General features: G+C 42.3%; 2 protein-coding genes across 2 annotated transcripts; one reads left to right on the top strand and one right to left on the bottom strand.

Annotated features, from left to right (window-relative positions):
* Nucleotides 1–1,520: 1,520 nt before the first annotated feature.
* On the bottom strand, nucleotides 1,521–9,819 carry dusp16 (dual specificity phosphatase 16). The gene is made up of 6 exons (XM_026363318.1): nucleotides 9,536–9,819; nucleotides 7,506–7,644; nucleotides 4,756–4,919; nucleotides 4,183–4,342; nucleotides 3,979–4,102; nucleotides 1,521–3,846 (listed from the first exon to the last, which is right to left on the bottom strand). Exons 1-6 carry the CDS (start codon nucleotides 9,797–9,799, stop codon nucleotides 2,760–2,762), a joined length of 1,938 nt encoding a protein of 645 aa, XP_026219103.1. The 5' UTR covers nucleotides 9,800–9,819; the 3' UTR covers nucleotides 1,521–2,759.
* Nucleotides 9,820–19,200: 9,381 nt separating this feature from the next.
* On the top strand, nucleotides 19,201–23,007 carry crebl2 (cAMP responsive element binding protein-like 2). Its single transcript, XM_026362602.1, has 3 exons — nucleotides 19,201–19,389; nucleotides 20,285–20,482; nucleotides 21,532–23,007. Exons 1-3 carry the CDS (start codon nucleotides 19,375–19,377, stop codon nucleotides 21,688–21,690), a joined length of 372 nt encoding a protein of 123 aa, XP_026218387.1. The 5' UTR covers nucleotides 19,201–19,374; the 3' UTR covers nucleotides 21,691–23,007.
* Nucleotides 23,008–23,333: the final 326 nt, after the last annotated feature.

Raw genomic sequence — 23,333 nt, 5'->3', positions numbered from 1 at the left:
CTGTCCATTAATAATGAATCATTATTATAACTGAAACAAAATCAGATAAAATAATGAAATTACAATTAAACCCAATTCACCGAAAAGAAGAAACCATAATGTGAGTATTACTACCGAGAGTCACTTTAGGTTTTAGCTCTTTTAAATAAAGTGCACACTCAGAGGGTCTGTATATATCTTATCTCTCATATATTTCCATATAATGTCATATTTTATGTCTGTTACATGGGTTTAAAATGATTTCACCTTCTTTCTTAACCAGAATTCTTTGAATATCGTTTATTTGATGGAGACGCAGACCCTGTCAGTCAACACAGAGGGAATATTTACCTGGACAAACAGCGCCCTCTGCCGTTGAACAGACTAAACAACAGGGAAATGGAAATTGGATGTTCATTATTAGAGATCAACATGCAGCAGGAGTTAAAGAAACATGTCCAGTTCACCATTTCCTCTAAAATTATAAGTGTATCTGCTAAATAAAGTGTGAAAACACGTCACTGGCTGTGCAGCACTAATAACACAATAAAACCTATTTCTCTTTCGGTCGGTAAAGATGCATCTCTCAATAGAAACGCTGGATATCAAACTTCAAATTGGCAGCTTTAGTTTTCTGTTACTGCATTTTCCAGGTTTAAAAATGACAAAAACTACTTGAATGTTTCTGATAACGGGGTTACAGGACGTAATTATCTGAATCTGGTTTATCACACATAGATAAAAAAAACTGTTTATTATTGTCTGTACAGTGAAAAATACCTGCATTTAATAAATCAGTTAGAGGGTTTAAGTTTGTTTGTCCAGCAGACGGAGCTGCGGACGTTTCTCTGATGCTGAAGAAGCATCACAAATGAAATGAAGTTAGTTCTGTAAAATTAGGTTTAAACTCTTAAGTATTGATTGTTGTCTGCTGCTTAACTGTGAGGAGACGATGAGAGACTCATGTTTTGTTTCATCCATCAGTTTTCAGTCTGATCTGATCATCTGGGTCCAGACGTGAACTGTAACATGTAAAGGGACCCAAACACGAGAGAGAGTTATGACCTCCAGTGGTGGCATTGATGGAGAGAGGAGCTCAGTGTATCAGTAGAGGTCCCTCAGCAGACTAATCTATAGCAGCAGAACTAAGAGATGGTTCAGAGTCACCTGATCCAGAAGATTTATAAAAAAGGAAAGTTTGAAGTCTAGTCTTAAATGTAGAGAGGGTGTCTGCCTCCAGAACCTGAACTGGGAGCTGGTTCCACAGGAGAGGGGCTTGATAGCTAAAGGCTCTGCCTCCCATTCTACATCTGGAAACTCTAGGAACCACAAGTAAACCTGCAGTCTGAGAACGGAGAGTTCTGCTTGGAAGATATGGAACTATGAGTTCTTTAAGATAAGATGGAGCCTGATTATTAAGTGATTTATAAGTGAGGAGAAGAATTTTAAATTCAATTCTGGATTTAACAAGGAGCCAATGGAGAGAAGCTAATGTAGGAGAAATATGATCTTTAGGGATGAAAAACACACTCAGAAGCACGTCGTCGTTTTTCTTTTACTGCTTTATACACTTTAAATCAAATCCATTTTCCAAACCACAGTAGTGCAAGATTAACTGTGAATCTGTGATCAGTGAGTGATCGACTCAGTCTGTTATTAAAGCACACGTCTGCTCTCTCATCAAGAGTCCCAGCCTCTTCTCACTCCCAAACCGACTGTGCTGCTTCCTAATCAGGTGAAGTGTTTCTACTCCCCCCATTCATTCCCTGCAGCTCAAATAACACCTGAGATTTCACCGTCAAAGAGCTTCTTCATAAACCTAAAAGACAAAGTGAGTATTTGGATGATGAGGTACTGCTGAGACTCAAACCTTCACAGGAGGAGACAAACCTTCCTGTTCCAGTACGGCAGCGCCACGCTTCAGTTTATTTCCTCGTGTCAGGTCCAAACACACCTGTGGATTTATGAGCAGCTCTCATCCACATTCAAAGGCTCAGAAAGTGTCTGTTGTTCTTTTTCATCATTCAGAAACTCACAGCAACACACACCAGCAGCTGGAACAGTTCTGTAATAAAGCTCCTTCAGTTCCAACATATCCTGGGGCTGAATAACAGAAACACTGTGCGCTGCAGAACAGCCTGTGACACACGCCGACACAGGACGAATTAAAGCTCAACACAGAACTACCGAGTCACGATGGACCAGATACTGATGCTGCTCTGAATCTGTCAACACACTGGAACTCTGTTTCTTTGGTTCATGGTCAAGTGGCAGAAAGTAAATCTCATATTTGTTTGTCTGTGCAGCCGTTGAGTTTTTCAGGTAGATCCTGGTCAGCAAACTCTGTTTGAGGCAGAACTGGTTTCAGACAGTCCGACACACACACACACACACACACACACACACACACACACACACACACAGTCTGTACTCAACAAAGACATGGTTTCACTGACTGTTAGTGTTCTTGTTATTTTATCTGTGTAAGAAATGATTTGTTCTGTTTAGGTCAGAGACACAAACGCGTGTCAGCAGCCGTCAGAAACTCACAAAGTGAGCTTCAAGCAGCTCATGATGACTGGTCGTCCCACATATCTCCCACATTTCCACAGGTGTAACTCCCAGCATCCTGTGTCCTGACCTTTTATCCCCCCTGGACGATGAGTTCATGGGTGATGAGCGTGGACTGACGTGACGCTCTGCGATGCTGCCGGTGTGTGTTGCAAGTTGCTCTCTACAGCTTTCAGGCTGAGATTTCAGAACATGTCTCAGGATCGGTTTCAGGAGACCTCGATGATCTCCATGCTGCCGGAGAAGCTCGACTGACTCCCGACCTTCCCCAGCTCCTCTCTGGACCTGCTGTCCGTCATCCCATCTCCGAACTCCATCTGGCAGCTGCGGCGTTTCAGCTGTTTCTCGAAGCTGCTCTCTTCGTGCCAGCTCCTCCTCGAGTCTCCGCGGTCGCCCGTCCTCTGGCGGCTGCGCCGCCGCACCGCCTCCAGGCCCTGACTGCAGCTGTACGCAGCGAAGCCCCCACCGCCGCCGCTCAGGATGGAGGTGGAGTAAAAACGGGTAGAGTCGGAGGAGAGGTACCAGCCACTGGCCAGGGATGAGGTGGAAACGGTGACGGGTCCCAGCAGGATGTCTGAGTGCCAGCCCTTCAGGGCCGCGCTGGATCCCGGTTTGGCCAGATGCTGCTGGCTCCGGGAGAGGCCGAACAGGAAGCTGGTGGCGTTCTCCTCCATGCTGCCGCTCCTGTGAAGCTGGTGTGAACAGTTCGGAGCAGCAGGTGGAGGTTTGGTGAAGCTGCTGGAAGCGGGCGGTGCCACTCGCTCCGGTCCGTCTGCTTCCTCCTTGTCGGGACTCTGCTCCGGAGTGGACTGCTCCGAAACCTCCTCCACCGGAGAGAACTGGCAGGGTTTACTGGTCGGCTCCTTGAAGCCAGACGCTTTGTAAAACTCAGCAGAGTCTGACCCACCGTGAGGGACGAACACGCGGTGAGCGGCGTTCCCGCCCGGCTCGCCGTACGACTTGATGTCCAGAGAGAAGGAGCGTTTCAGCCGGGCGTTGTCTTCAGCACCGTCAGGGAGCTGCAGGCCGCTCAGAGCCTGAGTCAGCAGACGCTCCTCAGGGGCGTCGGCCAGAACACACGGCAGGGTGAGGGGCTCCAGCAGGGCCAGGCCGGGAGCCACAGGGGCCTCCGGACAGGCTGGAGGCTCCAGGTCATCCAGTTGAGCGGGGACCTCACCGCTGGACTTCAGTTTAGTCTCTGTACTGTGAGGACTCTTTATCTTCTTCTCAAAGTCCAGTAGCTGTCCCAGGAAGTTAAAGTTGGGAGAGATGGTCGGCCGCTTCTCCTTCACAAACCTGAAACAAGGAAACACACAGAACGTGGTCGTTAGTGTTTGTCGTCACCAGGACGACCGAGGACGGGTTAATTACAGGCACCGACTGCACCGATTGGACCACGGGGTCTCTGCCCTCTGTCCTGAATCTGACCTGTACGCCTCATCCAGCGACATGTCCATCCTCTTCATAATGTAGGCGATGGCGATGGTGGCCGAACGGGAGATTCCAGCCAGACAGTGAACCAGGACTCGAGCATTGGACGCTTTGGCCTTTTCTGAAACACAGGAACGTTCAGACTGAAGTGAGAACATGTTCCAGTTACACAGGAATAAAGGAGGGGTCGTCGTGTCTGACCTATGAACTCCACCGATCGGTCCAACCAGGGCAGGATCTTCTCACAGAACGAGTCATTCACAGGGACTCTCAGGAAGTGGGACTCCGGGATGAAGTCTGGTTTGGGACAGGTGTTGCTGGCGTTGAGGACGTAGGCGATGTCGTTCTGCTGCATCAGATCCTGGAGAGAAAACAGATCCGCAAATGATTGCTGCTCTGCTCTGCAACAACCTGGTCACTGGAAATCCACGTTTCCAAGCAGCTGATTAGTAATCTGATTACTAGGGTTTTAGTGCTGACCGAAGCCACTGTTCACAGCTTTAACCTGCAGACGCTGTGTCCTGCTTCAGATGTTGTACATTAACATGACAACGTTCAGTAAATTCATTCTATTTGATGTTATTTACCTTTAGTTAAAGCTATTTCAATTTAAAATCCTTGTTTGCTCCTATGATAAGTGAGTTTCCTTTGATCCTTTCAACAGTTTTAACTCTTTAAAAATTCTAAGCCAGTTTTTTACATGCTGACGTTTGTACCATTACTGTGACCCTACACTAGAGAACATGTTATGTATTCTAAGGTTGACAGTTCTACCTTGTTGAGGACGTCTCTCTGACAGCCCAGGTACAGGTGAGGCAGGATACGGGTCGGTCCAACGTTGGTGATGGGCAAACATGGCTGAGAGATGCAGGAGGGAACCAGAGTGGACTTCCCCTCACAAAGACCAGGAAACAGATGAGAGAACTCCGAGAACCCACCTGGAAGAACAAGTTGAATCCACACTTTTTACACCACAGAAATGTAATTTAATACGTGTGAGGAAACGACACTGACTGCATTTATCCCATTGTTGTGTTGGCAGTAAATCTTTAGTCACACTGAACCTGAAAGTGTCTTTAATAATCAACGTGTGACCAGTTTCTGTCTTCCACATGGAGATGACAGAAACGCTGAGGTGTTTGTTCTTCAGCCCAGGATCGTTCACATCAAGGGGTGGACAAAACAATAGAAACTGTTTCCTGTATAGTGCAGAACAAAGTACATTTGCTGTTATCAGTTTAAACCCGACGTGTCTGCAGCTACACCGCCGGCTCGATGCTTCATGCTCCACAACTGTTGCCAGGCAACAAGCCTCTGCAGCCTCCTTCAGCTCTGCAGCACAAACATGAACCAGGTGAACGGACATTTTCACAGCCCAGCGTCAGTGTGCGTTCTACTCACTGGGTGAAAATGTCTCCTCGTTTCCTTCTCCTGCATCTTGAGGAGGAAAAGACGCAAGAAATGACACGAGGAGGAAGAAATCAAGGAAACGTGGTTTTAGAGCAATAACACGTCCTTTATGTGAAACACTGGAGACGGGATTAATCCAAAAGAGGTTTTTTGACAACATGGACTTGATTTTTTCAGTTTTCTCTCTAATCTGATGTTGGATCCTGCAGCATCAATTAGTCAACATTAACGTTTGTTTGTTTTTTACCAGTGGTAAAAACTAGTTAGTTATTTATTACATCTGAGTCATCTTCACCAAATATGTAAGAACAGAATGTTTTAATATGTACAGAATGGAAACAAGGTAAAAACATAGAATTTTCAAAAAGAAAACCTTAACTGTATAAATAATTTATATTTTAAAGTTAATCATCTGTCTAACTACAAACAGTCATTTTTCACCTGGCTGCAATGACTTTACAATTTGTAAAACTCTGGTACAATTCACCTCATGACCTGCAAAACACGTCATCAAACCATACAAAAGATAAAATGTACCTTTAACATCATTTAAACAACTTCACTCTGGGATTAATAAACCTTTTGAAATGTTTAATTGTTCTGCGTCGCTGGAAAATGACTTTATCTAAACCACTAAATTTATTTTTATGTAGAAATCTTAAACTCCAGCGACTGTACCAACATCCCCTCAGAGGCATTTCTCACACATACCTGGTTCTGTTAGCATGTGACATCAGACAGGTAGAGCTGCATGTCGTAGAGCAGCCCTCTTGGTTTCTATATTAATATCTATTATTAAGAGATTTTACAACATTCAACCTGATGCTTGACTGTGAGTTTGTCCCACATATAAGAAGTCAAAGACAGCACAGCAAAGGCTGCAGGTGCCTCAGCCTCAAGTCAAAGTAAACCACAGTGTGTTAATGGTTAAAGAACAATGATTAACACACCGCTGCTCGTGTTTAGGAACTGTACTGCCTCATATCTCAAAGTCAGAAGTGATCCTGTGTTTTCTCTCTGAACTTCCCTTTAAAGCTCCCATCCTGTTCACATCTTTATCATCAGTCAGAAACAGGTTCCTCTTCGGCTCACACTGACACAAGCTGTTGTGTAACTGTTCAATCTTTGAGCGAACAATTTTGGGAAGCTCAGAAGTCTTTGTTTTGTTTTTTTAACATGTGAGGGTGGAGTTGTGAGTGCAGCATTACGTCATGGTTACATAACCCTCAGTGGAAAGAAGGGAGGACGTCTGCAGTCGACCCGCCGGTCGGTCAAACTCATAAACGGCTTCATCACAAGTGACTGAGCTCAAACTCTGTGTTTAACTGGTAAACAGCAGGAAAACACACACAGAACATGGCTGCTGTCACATGTTGCTGCAGAAAATAATAAAATCCCATTACAATTAATTGATTTCTGCATATTTTCTCCCAGACAGTCACTACAGCCTTTCCTTCAGCTTCCAAATCCTTTTTAATACAGTTTAAGCAGCTAAAGTATAAGTATTATATATATATATATATATATATATATATATATATATATATATATATATTTGGTTTAATATTATTATAATTCAGTGATTTCAGAATGATATCATGAAACTGGAGGATCATCATCATCATTGTTGCATTAATGTTTAAACATCACTTTAATGTTGCAGGTGGAGCTGATTTTCATTATTTTAAAACCACCAACAGTTTGTCAGTTTACCTACAAATCAATAAAGTCTAGTAATTATTGATTTCAACATTGTTAATCACTAAAACTCCAGCCTTGGATCGCAGCCGCCTTTCTCAGCACCATGTTGTGGTGTTAAGGTAAGTTTATGAAAAATAAAATGACACCATTGTTTCTTCAATGTTTGCTTTTAGGGAGTTAATGTGAGGCAGGACTACTGTGCTACTGTACCGTGAAAACCAGAACTACCAGATTCTGCAAGAGCTTCCTCCCCCAGGTCATCAGACTCTTAACACCCCTGTTACTCGCTCATGAGCACGTGGATTAAATAGACATAACCTCAGGCAAAGCTTTATAGTTTTATGTCTTTAGACAGGCACTCTGCTCTGCACCCCCATGTGTATGGTTCTGAATGACAATAGATGTAAACTCACCTGAGAGCAGGTGGACAGAGGGGAAAGTCCGCTCCAGTTTAAGCAACAGGACGCTGAGGAAAGACTCAGAGCTGAGAGCAGCCGGGTCTGAGGAGCTCTGGTCGTAGACGACGACCTCCTGATCGCCCTGCAGCTCCAACTATAACACAGAGACAAGAGCAACTATGCAACTTGATTTTACACAATTCAATGGTTGTTAGTGGTAAATTATTTTAATGCTGACACGATGAAGAACTTGTGACCGGTTCATTTCCACGTCCAACACTTCTACAGTAACAGTGAAAGTATAAGTATTCGTTTTTGTTGCGAAGATGAAAATCAACTGGACCAGGTCCCACGGTACACAGGGCCTGGTTCCCCTCCCAGGTCCCTAATTCGGACAAGATAACTCAACTGGAAAAACTCATCATCAGCGTAATGTGACCAGTGTCTTCAGGTTGGGAGTTAATAGCTTCCTTGCGTGAAGCCGTGTCAGCATCTCATGGTCGTGTTCACGCGGTGAAGATAAAACGGAGAATGCAACTGACAGCAGTGATGTGGGCGTTGTCCCGAACCGCTGTGGCAAAGACGAAGCTGAGCTGTAGGACAAAGCTTTAAGCTGGTTCACATTCCAGCCCCCTCACCTGTGGTCATGAGCTCTGGGTGGCGACAGAAAGAATGAGACTGAGAATACAAGCGGCTCAAATGAGTTTCCTCCGTAGGTTTGGCCGGACTCGGCCTTAGGGGGGTTCAGACGTAGAGCTGCTGCTCCTTCACGTCAAACAGAGCATCTTATGAGGATCCTCCTGCCTCCTCTGGGGGTCTCGTGAACAGACGCAGATTCCAGGGTAGAAGAGATTATAGAATAACATAGTATAACATCTAGACTACCAAGTGTCAGAGAGTGGACGGATGGCGAAATCTCGGCTCAGCTGAACACATCAAACTGTGGTTTGGCTGCTGCCAGGCTGTTCCGTACTGGAGGAAACTGCTTTCTCTCCTTCAGTGCTCACACAATTAATTACAGCTCATAATTGTACGGAAAATGTTGCCTCAGTAATAAAAGGAGCAGCTGAGCTTCCTTAAGGCTGTTATTCCAATTTAACATGATGCCACAAAAAAGGGAGGAGCAGCCTCCGCAGCTCGCAAACTCTTTTTGTTAAATATAAATATAAAATGGTCTGAGGTCAGACGCCCACATTCAGAGAAACGTCAGGTTACGGCAAGAAGGGCCCTCTTAAAAAGGGCACAGAGGTGTCGAGGAGTCTTACACCAGTCTTACTGTGGGGTTTTTAGTATCCTGTATGTCACAAGAAAATACGTCAAAGGCAAAAATTTAACTCATTCACACCAGAACAAAAACTTTTATGACTACATTTGGTACATGGCTGCAAACCTGAGATAAAGAGTCCAGAGATTTTTTAATAATCCCATTAATGTACATTTAGTTTTACTTTAATATTTTACCTTAATTAAATCCTCTATCTTTTAAAATCTCAGTATCCATCTTAACGTTTACAGTAAATTCACCAGTCCCTGTTAATTCACTGCAACCTTTTCAGTGCTGAGCACTAACTTTATGTGGTGTTCATTGAGAATTTAGTAGAACCCCCAGATAAAAGACAAAGAAGAAATATCTGTTTACCGGTTTGCTTAAAGGCAAAGCTGCTGTAATCGGCTGACTGCATTAGATATATTAGATAAAAGTGGCAGTGTACAATAACTACAGTTTACTAACAATAGGTTTAAAGGTCATGTGCAGAAAGCTGAAAAGTATGTACAGTAAATTAGAGGGTTGCTTTTTTAACCCTGTGGTTTGATTTGGAGTCTTTATTCAGAGGGTGATGGAAAAGTGACTACGTGACAGATGTTGTTATTTTAAGAACAGGTTAGGCTGCTGGGAAACGCTCTGAAGTAGCTCTACTGTACTGTCTCACTGTTTTACTGCAATACTGAAGAAAACTTAAAGTCATGAACAATCGGAGTGACGTTCTGCAGTCTGAGTTTTATCTGAGATGGCCCCCCCGCCCCCTACAGGGGTTTGTGTTTACCTTCTTCTTGGCCGAGTGCTGCAGCAGCTCAGCGATCTGGACTTTGTCCTGCTGCAGCCTCCTCTTCATCAGCTTGGAGCAGTTCACGTTCACCGCCTCCAGGATGTGCGAGGCGTTGTAGTCCACAAAGGGCCGGCTGTCGATCAGCACCACCCGGTCCAGCCCCCCCTCCAGCAAAGCCACCAGAGCCTCTGCCCCTATGGGTCGCACTGCCCCAGGCCTCAGCATCCCAGATCCAAACCTGGACACCGGACGCTCTGACATGTCAAACCCTTCCTCCTGCACCTCCTCCCCTCCCACCCACCCCCCACCCCCCTCCCTCCCTACTCGTAGTCCTCCCCCTCCTCCTCCCTGTGGACGTCCCGCTGGCGGTCCAGTGCAGTGACGCAGCTTGGTGAGGAACCTCAGTAGATGAAGAGCTCCATTGTGTTGGCCCAGTATGATGTCATCATGATGGCGCTTGGCAGCCCAAAAGCCCGGGACGAGACACCAGGAGACAGAGAGAGAGGGGGGAGTGAGAGAGAGGAGGGGGGAGAAAGAGAGAGAGAGGGAGGGAGAGAGAGAGGGAGAGAGAGAGGGAGGGAGGAGAGAGAGAGAGAGAGAGAGAGGCCTCCACTAACTGTCTGTCAACGGTCGGTCGCTCTGGTTGTTGAAGTGAATGTGCGAGTGTGTTTTTAGTTTGAGTCTTTTCTGGGGGTGCGGGGGCCGTCGGTGGGGGGTCTCATTCACACCACAGAAGGCGTGAAACAAAAGGCATCTTTTCTTCTGGACCGAGTGCTGCTGAAATCATTCTGCACCTCGATCCTGGTCTTTATGCTGAAGAGGTTTCAGACTCTGGAAAAAAAGAGTTAGACTTCAAATCATCACGTGAACACTGATGCTCCACTAGATCTGGATTATTTTATATTTAATTTAATCAGGAGAGAACATCTACAGACGATCACAGTAAACCAGAACGTTCTCTAAATGACTGTAACTATAGAACCTGTACACAGTTTACAGCGCAGGTGAAGAAGTTGGACTCCTGTGACGATAAACTTCAGTTAAGGCTGTTGTGTTTTGTTTTGTTTTTTTTGCCTTAAATCGAGCGTCAGGTTCATCAGAAGCCGACGTCATTCTCACGTCAGGCTTCTCTGCCAGATTTCCATCTGAGTTACTGATTGTTCTACTGCAGAGATTCAATCTGCTGCCAAAAGTTTCATTTCTGCTGTTTCTGATTTTCAGGTAGGAAACAACACTAAACTGCCTGTTAGCAGCATGTGCAGGATAAAAAGTTCACTATAAAAAACACACATGATGAATCTGTTATTTTTTTTAACCTGGTTCCAAGTTGGTAAATTGAGTTTATTCTCTGAATCAGTCAAGAAGAAGACAGACGATGTAAACTCCTGCTGAAGCTCTGTGACTTTTTTCCAAGTCATTAAAAGTTTTGATGACAATTAACACTTTGATTTATGATTTGTTGTCTTGTCTTTAAGAACAGCTGCTTAAAGTTGATGCGTTTGCTGCTGAAGCGTCCTGACTTTGACATTATCTCACTATAAATGCACAGGTTTTTCCAGGTTAATCACCTATATGACATGGACATGTAGGATGAAATCTTTGTGTTGTGTTCAAGTGCCACTTTTTGGCCCGAACAAAACCAAGGTGAAGCAACACAACAGTCGGCCTTCATCACCACCTGTTCTTTGACGTGGGTTTGGTGTGCCTCGGCTCCATAACATTATTTTTCTCCCCTGGGTTACAGTATTATAACATGTGCTATAGTTTAAATGTTTCTGCAGCGTCCAGCATGGTAAAGTTTGAACTTGTTCTGCTGTTAATTAGTTGAGAAGGACGAGTGTTCGGCTTCAGCCACCATCATTTCGTTTGAAAATGCAGTAGAGTAGAAGTACAGAAATGGAAACACGCTTGAATAACCTTTTTAAAATTCAAGTTCCACAGTGTCTAATAATAAACCCTGAGTCCGGTCCAAACATGTCTCCCTGATTGAAGCTGAGTATTGAGCGTTTTAACTTCCCGTTAACCCGTCCTCCTCTGCTCTTCTCACACTGACTCACAGCTCTGCAGCAGGAAATTCCCTCGTGTTGTAAAAGCAGCCGTTACAGAGTCGACTTCAGCAAAAAGAAAATTCCCAAACGAGTTCCTCCTCCAGCACCACACAAGATCACTCTCTCTGTGAGCCCAAAAAACTCAGCCAGCTCCAAACTGTTCACTCCGCTGGTTCGGACGTGTCTCCTCAGACACTCGTTCATTCATTCATTCATTCATACGGTAATAGGTTCATTTAGGCTGGACTCGGTCACATTTCCAGTCTAATCATCCAAACACAGCTCTTTGCTTTGTTTAAGCCACAATCTGCAGCTTTTAGTAAATAAATCGTAATTAGTTTTTGCCAGTGTTTGATCCAGTGTTGTCTGAAGCAGCTGAAAATCCTGCTTCTGTTAAACCGACCCTTTGTTATAAAGCTGCAGAGGATCAAACACACTGGCGGTGAATTCAAAACAATACTGGTGGATGATGAGCTCTGCTTTCCTGCAAAGGCAGAACAATTCATTCTTCTTAAATCACATACATCTCAATAACAGAATGTAATTTTCAAATCAGAAAGCTGCAATTTATTATTAAGTTGGGTCCCGTCACACTGTACTGAGAAGTATAAGAAACAAACCGTGATGGTACAGGAAAATCAAAACGCTATCACCCTGATAGTTGGAGCCCAGAGGAACCGTGGAGGAGGAAAAAATATCTTGACCGCAGATGAACCTCAAGAACTGAATGAATTGACCTGTGTGCATTAATTTGTTTTTTTCCCTTCACGCCAACTCCCAGGTTCTGTAATATAAATCTATACGAAAGGCCAATAACGTTCTTTAAAAACACCATAATGTAAAATAAACACAGGAAAGTCAAAAACACAAACAAAAGGCCTCCTTACATATATTCTGTAAACTGTACTGCAAGTCTAGAAGTATCAGTACTGCAGTAAGAGTATTTCCTCCAAGTATTTTAAACACAGATCTTACTAGTCCAGATTTAATAATGAATTCACATTAAGCTCTTTCTAAAGTGCTGCTGTTCACACATTCATCCCAAACCAAGACCAAATATCTGAATCTTCCAAACGGCAGCTGGTGCCTGAGGCTGCGTCTCTAACATCACGTTCCATTTCACACTACAAACCGGAATAAACGCGATTCCAATTATGCTTTTCAAGCTGGGACATTCCTCTGCAGACATCTGATCTCTGTCAAATTACCAGCTACAAAATCCTCTGAACAGATGGCATCAGACGAACTCAGAGCTCCTATCACTGCTCATCTCTTCAGGCAAACACACAAACTGTCTGAGTGATGATGAGGTCACAGAGGGTGAAACACTGACCCGAGCAACTAATGTTTTAAAAGAGAGGAACAGTGGAGAGAAACAACATGCTCCTTTTTATTAACATTTATCTGAAATGTTCTGTTTTGTCAAATACTGCAGAAACATGAGACGGTTAAGTTCAGGTAATGAAAAAAAACACGTTACTGATGATGTTCCTGCAGTGAAAACGGTGAATAAACCTGGTTCTGAGAACTTCTGTTATGATTCAGTTTGTACATGTTGTCAGTGTGTGTCTACACATTTACAGTTTAATTATATCTGAACAAACACAGGAGCTCAAAGGCTAAGTAACAAAAGACGCACAACAACAAAATAAAGATGAGAAATGATTTAAAATGAGACACATAACTACAACTACCACTGAAGAGATGAAAAATCACTACAAAGAGACGCAGACAAACGCTGCAAAGCCAGACTGTCTGATGATGCAAAACAAAGACATGGATCCAAAATCACTAAAAAGACACAAAACTAAACGACAGCAAAGTGAGTAACGAGACAGAGGATGACGACAAAGAGACAGAAAGACACTAAAAACAAGAAATAACTAAAAAGAAAAGCAAAGAAACGTTAAATCACATTCACCAAGGTGACGTAAGACGCTGAGGGAAACCAGATTATAATCAGATAAGATTGTGTGCCTGCTTCCTGGTTCTCACCTGCAGCAGGTGTGTCCCACTTACACCTCTGACCAAAGGTTAATAGCTCAGCTGTGACAGCAGCCAATCAGAGGACTTTAACCCCTCGCTGACATCAGACAGGTGAAACCAGTGCTGATTTAAACCTAATTTAAAAAGCAGAGCTGTTTACGCTGTTTATGTTTCAGCCGGACATGGTCAGGAAAGCAGCACGTGGTTCAGTCAGACACTGACAAACAGACTTAACATCTGCAAACAGACAGAACTCGCTTCATTTCCCAAAGTTGCTGTAAAGTCCACACAGCCCGATGTTATTATTATTTTATTAATTATTTATTCCTGGACACCTCCGTCAGAGCTCACTAAACTCTAGACGAGCAATGGTTTGATTCATGTGGGTTTAGAAACAGGAAAGAAAAAGCTTGGTCTCTGTGCCACTATTCAGAGTTATTAAGCCGATACTCGTGTTTCGCTGTGATATTATTTGTGGTACTTTGTACCTGAGGGCACAGCAACACAGTAAAACATGATCGGTTCAGATTAACAAATGAACCCAGGGGGCAGCAGACGTCTCAGGCACCAGGCTCTGTGCCTCCTGAAGTGAATGTTAACGTGTTTCTGGTTTAAAAGTCACAGAGCTCAGTTAAAAGACAAAAACTGATTCCAGATAGATGAACGATGACCTCCATAAAACAAAAAATTACCAGGATTACACAAACATTTGAGAAATTACCACAAGGAGACGTCAACACTAAACAGTGGGTTAAAAAACGACAACAACGGGACTCGAAAAAAGACCGAAGAGACAAAAAACCACACTTAAAAACCAGAGTGACCACAAAGACAAATAAAACACTTCAGACGACCACGGTGATCAAAGATAAAACGACCACAAACGATACGACAGCCTCCGCTGCAGTCCGACAAATCCTGGTCGGGGGACTTTTACCTGCCCATATCCCATAATCCATGGCGGCTTCTGTAGATGTTTGACCTGTAATAACCACCGAGGGACTCTGAGTCAGCGTGACGTGGCTTTTCTTTCAGTATTAACCTGTCATAAGATAAAACATGTCTCGACTCCAGAGTCCACAGACAGGAGACTGAACAGACTGCAGCGTGCTGGGACCAGAATAATGGTTCTGAGTCGGAACCCTTTCTCAGAGTTCTGGTGACTCCTGGTTCCAGCTTTGTCTGTGTGACCTCTAGTCAGCCCAACAACATCAGGACAGTTTCAGCTACTTCAGTGGTTCCTCAATTGCTCAGCTTGTGATCTTTTTCTTTTTCAACCACAGTAACAGTTCTTTCATGAATGATTCATCTGCTGTTTATTTTCTCAACAAATGTGCTGAACTGGTCCTTTCTCTTTATTTCTAAATTATTAAACGATTATTAAAATCCATTATTTAAGTAGACTTTTCTGTCAAAAACATTTGACTAGTTTACTAATGTACTGTCTGATGTGCTAATTATTACCAATCATCGTTTACTCTACTACAGCTTCAGAAGTGGTGAAGACATGACATTAACACAAATTTCTTTAATATGTGTGTTGGCCCGAATTGTTTTCTACATTTACAACATGATTTGGACTCTGTTTCCTGCAGCAATGTGTTGGTGCATCAACCATTGGAGGAGAAGGAGCTGAAGGTGAAAGCAGCAGTAACTGGTGGGTTGGAGTGAGACCCGACACTGAAAGGTGTGAACATCCACCTGAAGTCTGATCCCACGGACATCACCAGATGCTGGTTTCTTCCCTGAGGCTCTGTCAGACCTTTACTGCAGCTGTCCTTAATTCCTGCTGGTTTCTGGACTGTTCTGCCCTCAGTAAGTGCAACACAGTTTTCTGGATGTATTAACTGGCTGTGAAGCTTTATGACACCAGATATTTACCAACTGAACAGGATCCAAAACAGAGTCAGATATCAGCAGCACGTCGAACAAGAACAAACAAATAGCTGATCTCCATCACGCTCATGTTTACACACAGATTTATACTGGTTTCGATGACCTTTAAATTCCCTCACTGTGTGAATAAAAACCTAATTCTGACAGCTGAACTTCCTCAAGGAAACTAAAATTACAGAACACAATAAAAGCTCGGCCAAGTGGAGCGGCTGACGTGCCTGTGACAGCTGAATATTAAACATACATTGATCAGCATTCACAAACCAACAGTGCTGCTGCTACCGAGCGTGAAATTAGGACATTTACAGTCCCAGCATTCGGTAAATTCCTTTTTGTCCACAAAAGCTGGGTTAATGTGACATCCAGACAATTTTACAAACAGCAGTGGGAAGTGTTTTAGTTCATAAAATGTCAATGGCGAGTCAAACATGTCTATTTGGAGTCTTCAGATGTCACGTTTTGTCTGACCAAATCCAAAACGCTAAATATTCATGTGTTCAATGAGATAAAACAGACAAAAGCAGAAAAACGGACACATTTGCTTTAAATTAATAATTATTACAACAGTTACTTAATAGTTTCCAATCAATCTACTTACAAATTAAATGATAGTTAGAACTTTCTCTATTCATCACATATAGCATTTTTAAAGAGGTTTCATTTATTCAAAAGCTACGCACGAGAAGTAATGAAATACCTTTATGTAATATGTTAAGTACTTGATCAATTAAAATCTATTTCTTCACTGTGATAATGATAAAAAACGGTTTATAAAGTTAGCAGCACGGGTTTATAAAGATCTGCGTAGTTCTCCCTCTATTGCTAAAAAATGTTTCAGTAGTACACTACAGAAGTAGTCTAGTCTACTAAAATCTCCCTTTAATTGAAGGAGGTTTGGTGTTAGTTAAGAGGAAATTATTTTATAAGTAAAACTAGTATAGAGTTTAGATCAATATAAAGACAATCTCATAAGAACCTAGAGGACACTTTTAGATGCTAAATTAGCATTTTTCTAACATTTATAATAAAACTGCTGGTTTGTTTGAGGGTTTGTTAGGCTTTATTTAAGAACAGAGTATCAGCCAACGTATAGTTATTCAATACAAATATCCAGTAATGTTTATTATATTTATTAGAACTAATTATATGCACTGATTAACAATTGCTTAAAGAGATACAGTTTTAATTTTGAGTCAATAAGACTATAAAGTGAATGTAGGTCTAAAAACATTGGACATTTAATCTAACGTGTTATTTTCAGGAATGTTTTCAGGAAATAAGGAGGTTGTTAAGATGTTATAGTAGATGAAGTAGGTTTGGTACTGAAAAAAAGACAAGTTTAACTCTGTCAGCTAAAGAAAAGTTAGGTATGAAAAGATTTCATAAGTTAATGAGTCTAAAATGAGTTTGGCTCAACTCTACAGACATTTTACACAATCTAGTTATTGTCTTTTAATACTTACACTAAAATCATCTTTTATATTGAGGAGGCGTAATATAGTAAAGGAATTTAGTTAAATATGAGGTTTAACTTTACTGTCATCTAATGAAAACTTTTTAACACGTAAGTACGAGTTTGTACCGAGTTACAGTCAGTTTTTTATCCGTTATTACTGCTAAAATCTCCTTTATTTTTAACGAGGTTCGGCACTGTGAAGGATAGTTATTAAGCTAAATGTGAGGCTTAACTTTAATAAAAACTAATGAATGTTATTAATTAACAGTCCTCAATACGTTTGGACAAATCACAGGACTAGTTCACTGACTTTAAAAAGAACTTTACACTACAGTGGACGTTGTCACCTTAGGGTTTCTAATACATATTCCTGCTAAAATCTCCTTTTATTTTAAGGAGGTTTGGTATTGAGTGCGGCGGTGGGAATTTTCTATAAACGCGAGGTTCAATTTAAATGTCAGCTAATGAAAAGTTGTGTTGACGGAGTTCAGTGAGTAAATAAGAGGATGAGATGAGTTTGGGCCACTTTTCCATGATTTACGTCGACATTTTCTGATGTTACGTTAGCGCGCTGTTCTCTGACATTTTGTGTCGACGGTCCGGACCGAGCGACTCCGTTAAAACACCGAGTACACAGCTCATCGTGCTCCGTCGTGTCCACACACGGTAACAAACGGGATCGAACCGTGTTCGACAGACTCACGGACTCAACTCGAACTTTAGGCCCCGTTAACTTCACCAGATGCTCCTGATTCTCTTCCACTTTAACCACAAGCTTCGGTAACTCACCGTTTGGAAGCTCGACGACAAAGTCCAGACGGCGCCTCGACCGTCCGGGCTCGGTTTAGAGAAGGACTCGGACCTGAAGCAGCGCTGCGGGTTCGTAGAAAGGAGAAAGTAGAAGCGGTAAAGTTGAACTAAAACGAGAAGAGGAGCAGAGGAGCTGAGGAGAAGAGGAGCTGAGGAGCAGAGGAGCTGAGGAGCAGAGGAGCTGAGGAGCTGAGGAGCTGCCATGAGCGATGAGGTCACCGCGACAGAAATAAAAGCATGTCGTCATCGGCTGCTTAAAGGCGCAGGCGCAGTGCACACTGAGCCGACACAAAACAAGTGGTGCCTTTAAGAGCAGCCTCGGGTATGGAAGGTGATGGATGCCAAGGACAGCCACACTTTTAATGTGGAACTAAACTGTAGTTTATATGTATAGTAGCTGGTACGTTACAAGTTTCTGTGTTTGTTAAGAATATAGTTTGGTGAGTGTATGAATCAGCTGAATCTCATGCAGTTGTTCAATGATGGGGTCAGGTTACAATGGCTGTGTTGTGTCTTTTTGTATTTGTACATGTGTCTTCGCAGGAGTAATGATTGGTATCTGTCTATGTTAAACTACGCCAAAGCTAGAAAACATGCTCTTAAATGTTCAGTATGTAAAAGAAATCCTAAAGACTAAATTTAGTAGCTCTGTTCACTGTCGCCATCCTTTCTCTGGACACAACAGTCATCAGTCCATAAACAGAAAAGAGTTCCCTCAAAAACAGTAATTCACTGTATACAAACAGGCAACAGAGAGGAGAGAGGGAAATTACGTCTGTCAACAGTAAGTTAACATTTAAAGAAGCCTATTGGTGACCTCTCTATATACCTTTTTTAACAGGACAGTGATCATAACAATAAACCGGTTCAAACGTACAGTGTCTTAGGTCTTAGTGCTGCATTCACTACACTGTGGATCCCAATTTTTTATTACACAGACTGGAACATGTCATTTGGGTTAGAGGATCAGCTCCTAGCTGGTTTAAATGGTTTGTAATAAGAGGCTGAGGTGGGGGGAGAGGGGAAACAGAAACTGGAAGAAGAAGGATTCTGGGGAATTTAGTCAGACTGGGCAGTGCAGGGCCGAGGAGCTGAGGATTCTGGGAGCTGTAGTCCAGGGTACGTACAGAGGTGCATGAGTGCAGGTCAGAGGGTAGAGATGTGCAAGTGAAGCAGTGACCTGACATCTAGTGGGAAACAGGAGGCAGCAGAACAGCGTGTTACCTGAGTGGAACTAGTGTTGTGAATGATCCTCTTTAATCCATCAATCATCGATCGATAAGACTGATCGGCTGCTCCTCCTATCAGCGACTCACCTGCTGAAAAACACCTGGTTCTGTGACGCGCCAAACAACCTGTGGAGTCGCGCGCCGCGAAGCCATCAGCTGCTTTGAACCCGTCACGTGATTCAGTCCAGCGACGTCATCGGTCACGTGCGCTTCTCCGCAGCTGCTTGTTTCGGAACATCGGTGTCAGACGGAGTCGGACCGAGTCGGACCGAGTCGGACCGACACCACCAGCTCATTATTATTGAATCTTTGTGTTGTTGTCTCCGAGACTCGTTCATTTTATCTTTGACTGCGCTGTTAGCTGACTGTGGCTAACGCTAGTTAGCTGCCAGCTCGGTAGCTCTGAGCAAAATGGATGAAAACAAGGTGAGAGAGCGAACAGCTGCTAGTTAGCGTTAGTTTGTCTTTGTTTCACGGTCAACACCGAGTTTATTCTGGTTATAATGTTAATAACCGCCTTAGCGTTCATTAACTAGTTTCGGTTACAGGTTATATGTAGTAGAATATGTGTCAGGCTAAGCTAACTGCAGCTAATGTTAGCTGCTAATCTGCTAAGCACTGAATTCACTTCTTCAAACGACCTTAGGATGTTTTTAGTCTTAAATTCCACGAATACGAGTCTTTAATACGTTGTATTCCTGAATGAAGGTCTCAGAATAATGGTAACTATGTACATTTACTCAAATACACATTCTGTTTACTTCTTGTTCTATTCTACTTTTTCCTCCATACACATGACAGCTTGTTAAAAAGTATTATTTCCTAGTAAACAGCTCCAACATCTGCTTTTTAGTGCAGCTAGCTAAAGGTTAAGTTTGAGAATGTTTGGTTCAGTATATTTCCCAGTAAATCATGTTTTTGAACTGGTTCTCTGCTGGAATCCTGATTTATGAGATACATGTGGAACAAATGAGGAAAAACCAAATTGTGTATAATAGAGGATGTTGGTACTTCACAGTACTATGCAGTAATATTAGTTATAATCTTTACTGTCAGGCGATAGTTCTAGTTTTATATTGTTTTATTTCTCACGCTTTCATCATACGTGTGAATAAAGCAGCTTGTTAATTAATATTTAATAAAAACCATTATCTATAATACATGAACATCTGATGCATTTACATAGATTTTTTCTATAAATGTGAAAACCATTCAAATCAAAGATTTTTTTTTCTCCAGTTTTACCTTTCTGTGTTTCTGGGTTGTCCTTTGTGTCTGTCCTGTTATTGCAGTTAAATATCTATATGTGCTGTGTTGTTAGATGGTGGCTGGTAAAGTAAAGAAACCAGGGAAACGCGGCCGGAAACCTGCAAAAATTGACCTGAAGGCCAAACTGGAGCGAAGCCGGCAGAGTGCCAGAGAATGCAGAGCGAGAAAGAAGCTGAGGTACCAGTACCTGGAGGAACTGGTTTCCAGTAAGGAGAGGGCCATCTGTGCCCTGCGTGAGGAACTAGAGATGGTAAAGATACTGTACAACCGAAAACGCCAGCCGTAACATAAGATGCAGAGTTGTGGGATTAACTTTACATGTGCGGAAAAAAACGGGAACAGAAAACTATTTCTGTTGGTCTGCAGTGTTACAATCAAAGAATTCTAATGAAAGCGAGAAGACCAGAATTTGATTTCTACATGTAAACCTGACTGTGTGCTCACTTTGTGTCTACCAGTGAATCCATAATAATAATTGATACATCTGCAAAGAATATTGTAAGTTGTGTAAAATATGTTCCCTAAATTGTTGTAGTACCCTAAAATGGAAATACAAGTACAAGCAACTGTACTTGAATAAGTGTACTTAGTCACAGTAGACTCTGCAGGAACAAACTTTCTTAAACCAAATGTGTTTGACTCTTCAAGTGAAAACATGATGAATTGTTTCAGTGGACATTTAGCAGCAGAGTTGTTCATTGGTCATTTTCCTGAGTGATATCTGGAGTTTAACAGCTGCAGATGACACGTTACCACACGAGGAGGTAAGGAACGGTCTAGAGAGACTGACTGACGGTTTCTGGTGGCACATGGTGGAGGTTTGTGCTGAATGACACTGATGTCCCGTATCAGCTACTGTTGGATCTGCTTAAATTCTCACTGGTGATTTTCCAGATTCTCAGCAAGGTGTAGATTTTCTGAAATAAAGCAGCTTCAGAGTTTAGTTGGACATCTCAACTTTGTGACTCAGGCAGAAGAGAATAACTTTATTTCCCAGCGGTTTTAACTTTTTCTGTGAAACTCGGTTCTAGAGCCTCAGTGAGGAAACAAATGCATTTTATTAAAATGGATCAGGAACATTTGAAGCATTACTTGACTTGGACCATAGTGGTAACATTAACATCTGAGAGGGGAACGTTTCAGCGAAAGATTCATTACAAATATAATTAGTGGTGCTCCTTCGTTTGTTGGATAGTTAAGACTCGGATTTCTTTGCTTGAAATGATGCAGGAAAGTCAGATATTTTTTACAGTCATGATGTTTTAACTCTGTCTCTGTTTCTGTGTTTCTCTCCTGCAGTACAAGCAGTGGTGTTCAGCCATGGATCAGGGAAAGATTCCTTCTGAGATTAAAGCCCTGCTGACCGGAGACGAGCAGAAGATGCCTCAAGGCGGCAGCAGCACCAAAACGTCCAAGAACAACAAAAACAACAACAGCAGCAGCAACGGTCAGGGTTAGTGTGACTGATGACGTGAACGAAACCGACTCACAGGAACATACGTGTAGTTTCAGGCTCCCAGTGTTACTCCTGTGTGGATTCATGCATTTAAGAGATGTATCTCAGATACACAGTAGTTCCCAGACCAAAAAAAACATGTTGCTCGTTTCTCCTCCAGTCGACCGCCACCATTTTATTCACAGAGGTTTTCAGCCGTCGGTGCTTCATCATGATGTTTGTGATTTATAATCTCCAGATGAGAACTGTTGTGTTCACGTGTGTCATCATTTATAAGCCACTTGACTGGGAGATCATAGAAAAGAAAACCTGAAGCGACTTGAAGGAAGGCATCCCCAAAAACATCTGATGAATACATTGTGGTGCGATGTCGTTATAATGTCAGCATGTTTAGTTGGTCCTTAAAGGTCCTTTTTTTCTGTGTGCTGTCCTTCACACCCAGTATACACACGTTAAAGATTTTTGACTAGTTGTGTGCACACACAGACTTTTTGTTGTAGCATTAAAGTAAAGATTCCTGGTCCTTAGGCCAACCTCAGACCTGTGGGGCTGGTTCAGACTCATCTATATAGTTAGTCCAGCCTAAATGTTTAATCTAAATCTGATCCGACGTGTGGTTTACATTAAGTTTGACTTTGTCAATAAAAGTGCCTTCATCATTTCAAGTGTTAATGGTTCTAGAAAAACGTGAGCAGTGACACCTGCTGACAACTCTGCACACTTTCATTCAGTCAATACATTTTGAGTGAAGGGAGCTGAACAGTTCTCTCCAGTGTTTTACTTTCCACAGAATTCATAGTTAATCACTTTCAGCCTCCCCTCCACTCAAAGATCGTGAGACATTAGACAGCAGACCAACAGACTCCAGTCGGGAACTAAAGAACTTAGTGCAGGCGATCCATCCAAGTCTGAGGACCAGGAATCAGAATGTGCAGTGATGTTGATGAGTAGGTTTGATGTATGTGAGATATATTTTTGTACGAGCTCAGAAGAAGCTGCTTTTGGTCAGTAACATGATTGATGAATGACGCATAAATGATGAGATTCTTCCCACAGCTTCTTATTTTATATTTATACCTGTTGACGTTTTTCTTCTTTCTGCACAGTGACAAATCTAACTTTGATTTAACTTCTGACACCTTTTAAGCTTCTTCTATTTTCACTGAGGTGATTAACAACCTCATTAAATAAATGTTGCACTTTCTTACATTTGGCAGAAGCACTTTGTTAGATAATGATAGTTGAAGCTTTGCAGTAAAATGTGAATCCAAACTTTTTGTTTCTAAAACAAAATAAAAGTCTTTGAGCTGCTTTCTTTCCGTTTTTTGTCCAGTTCATAATTTTCCTGTTGCCTGAATGAATCTTGGTGGTTGAAGCAGAAAAGCAAAATGAATTAGAATACATTTTTTATTGATTATTCAGTTTGCTCTGAATAATCAAAGATTTGCTCTGAAAAATAAAAGACTGGTTGTCTTTGCTTTTTGCTGATTTTTTACTAATTATATTAAAAATAAAAATAACTCGTACAGAAGCACGTTGGTATGAAAATGTGTTTTAAGGTTTGGGAATAAATAGGAATTCAACACAGGTTTACAGAAGTGAGTCGTGACTCAAACAAAGAAGATTCCACAGAGGAAGAGTTGTT

This window comes from Anabas testudineus, chromosome 23 (assembly GCF_900324465.2).
Source record: "Anabas testudineus chromosome 23, fAnaTes1.2, whole genome shotgun sequence".
In the NCBI taxonomy this organism is placed as follows: Eukaryota; Metazoa; Chordata; class Actinopteri; order Anabantiformes; family Anabantidae; genus Anabas; species Anabas testudineus.
The sequence above is the reverse complement of the archived record's forward strand: the minus strand, read 5'-3'. Positions and strand labels throughout refer to the sequence as shown.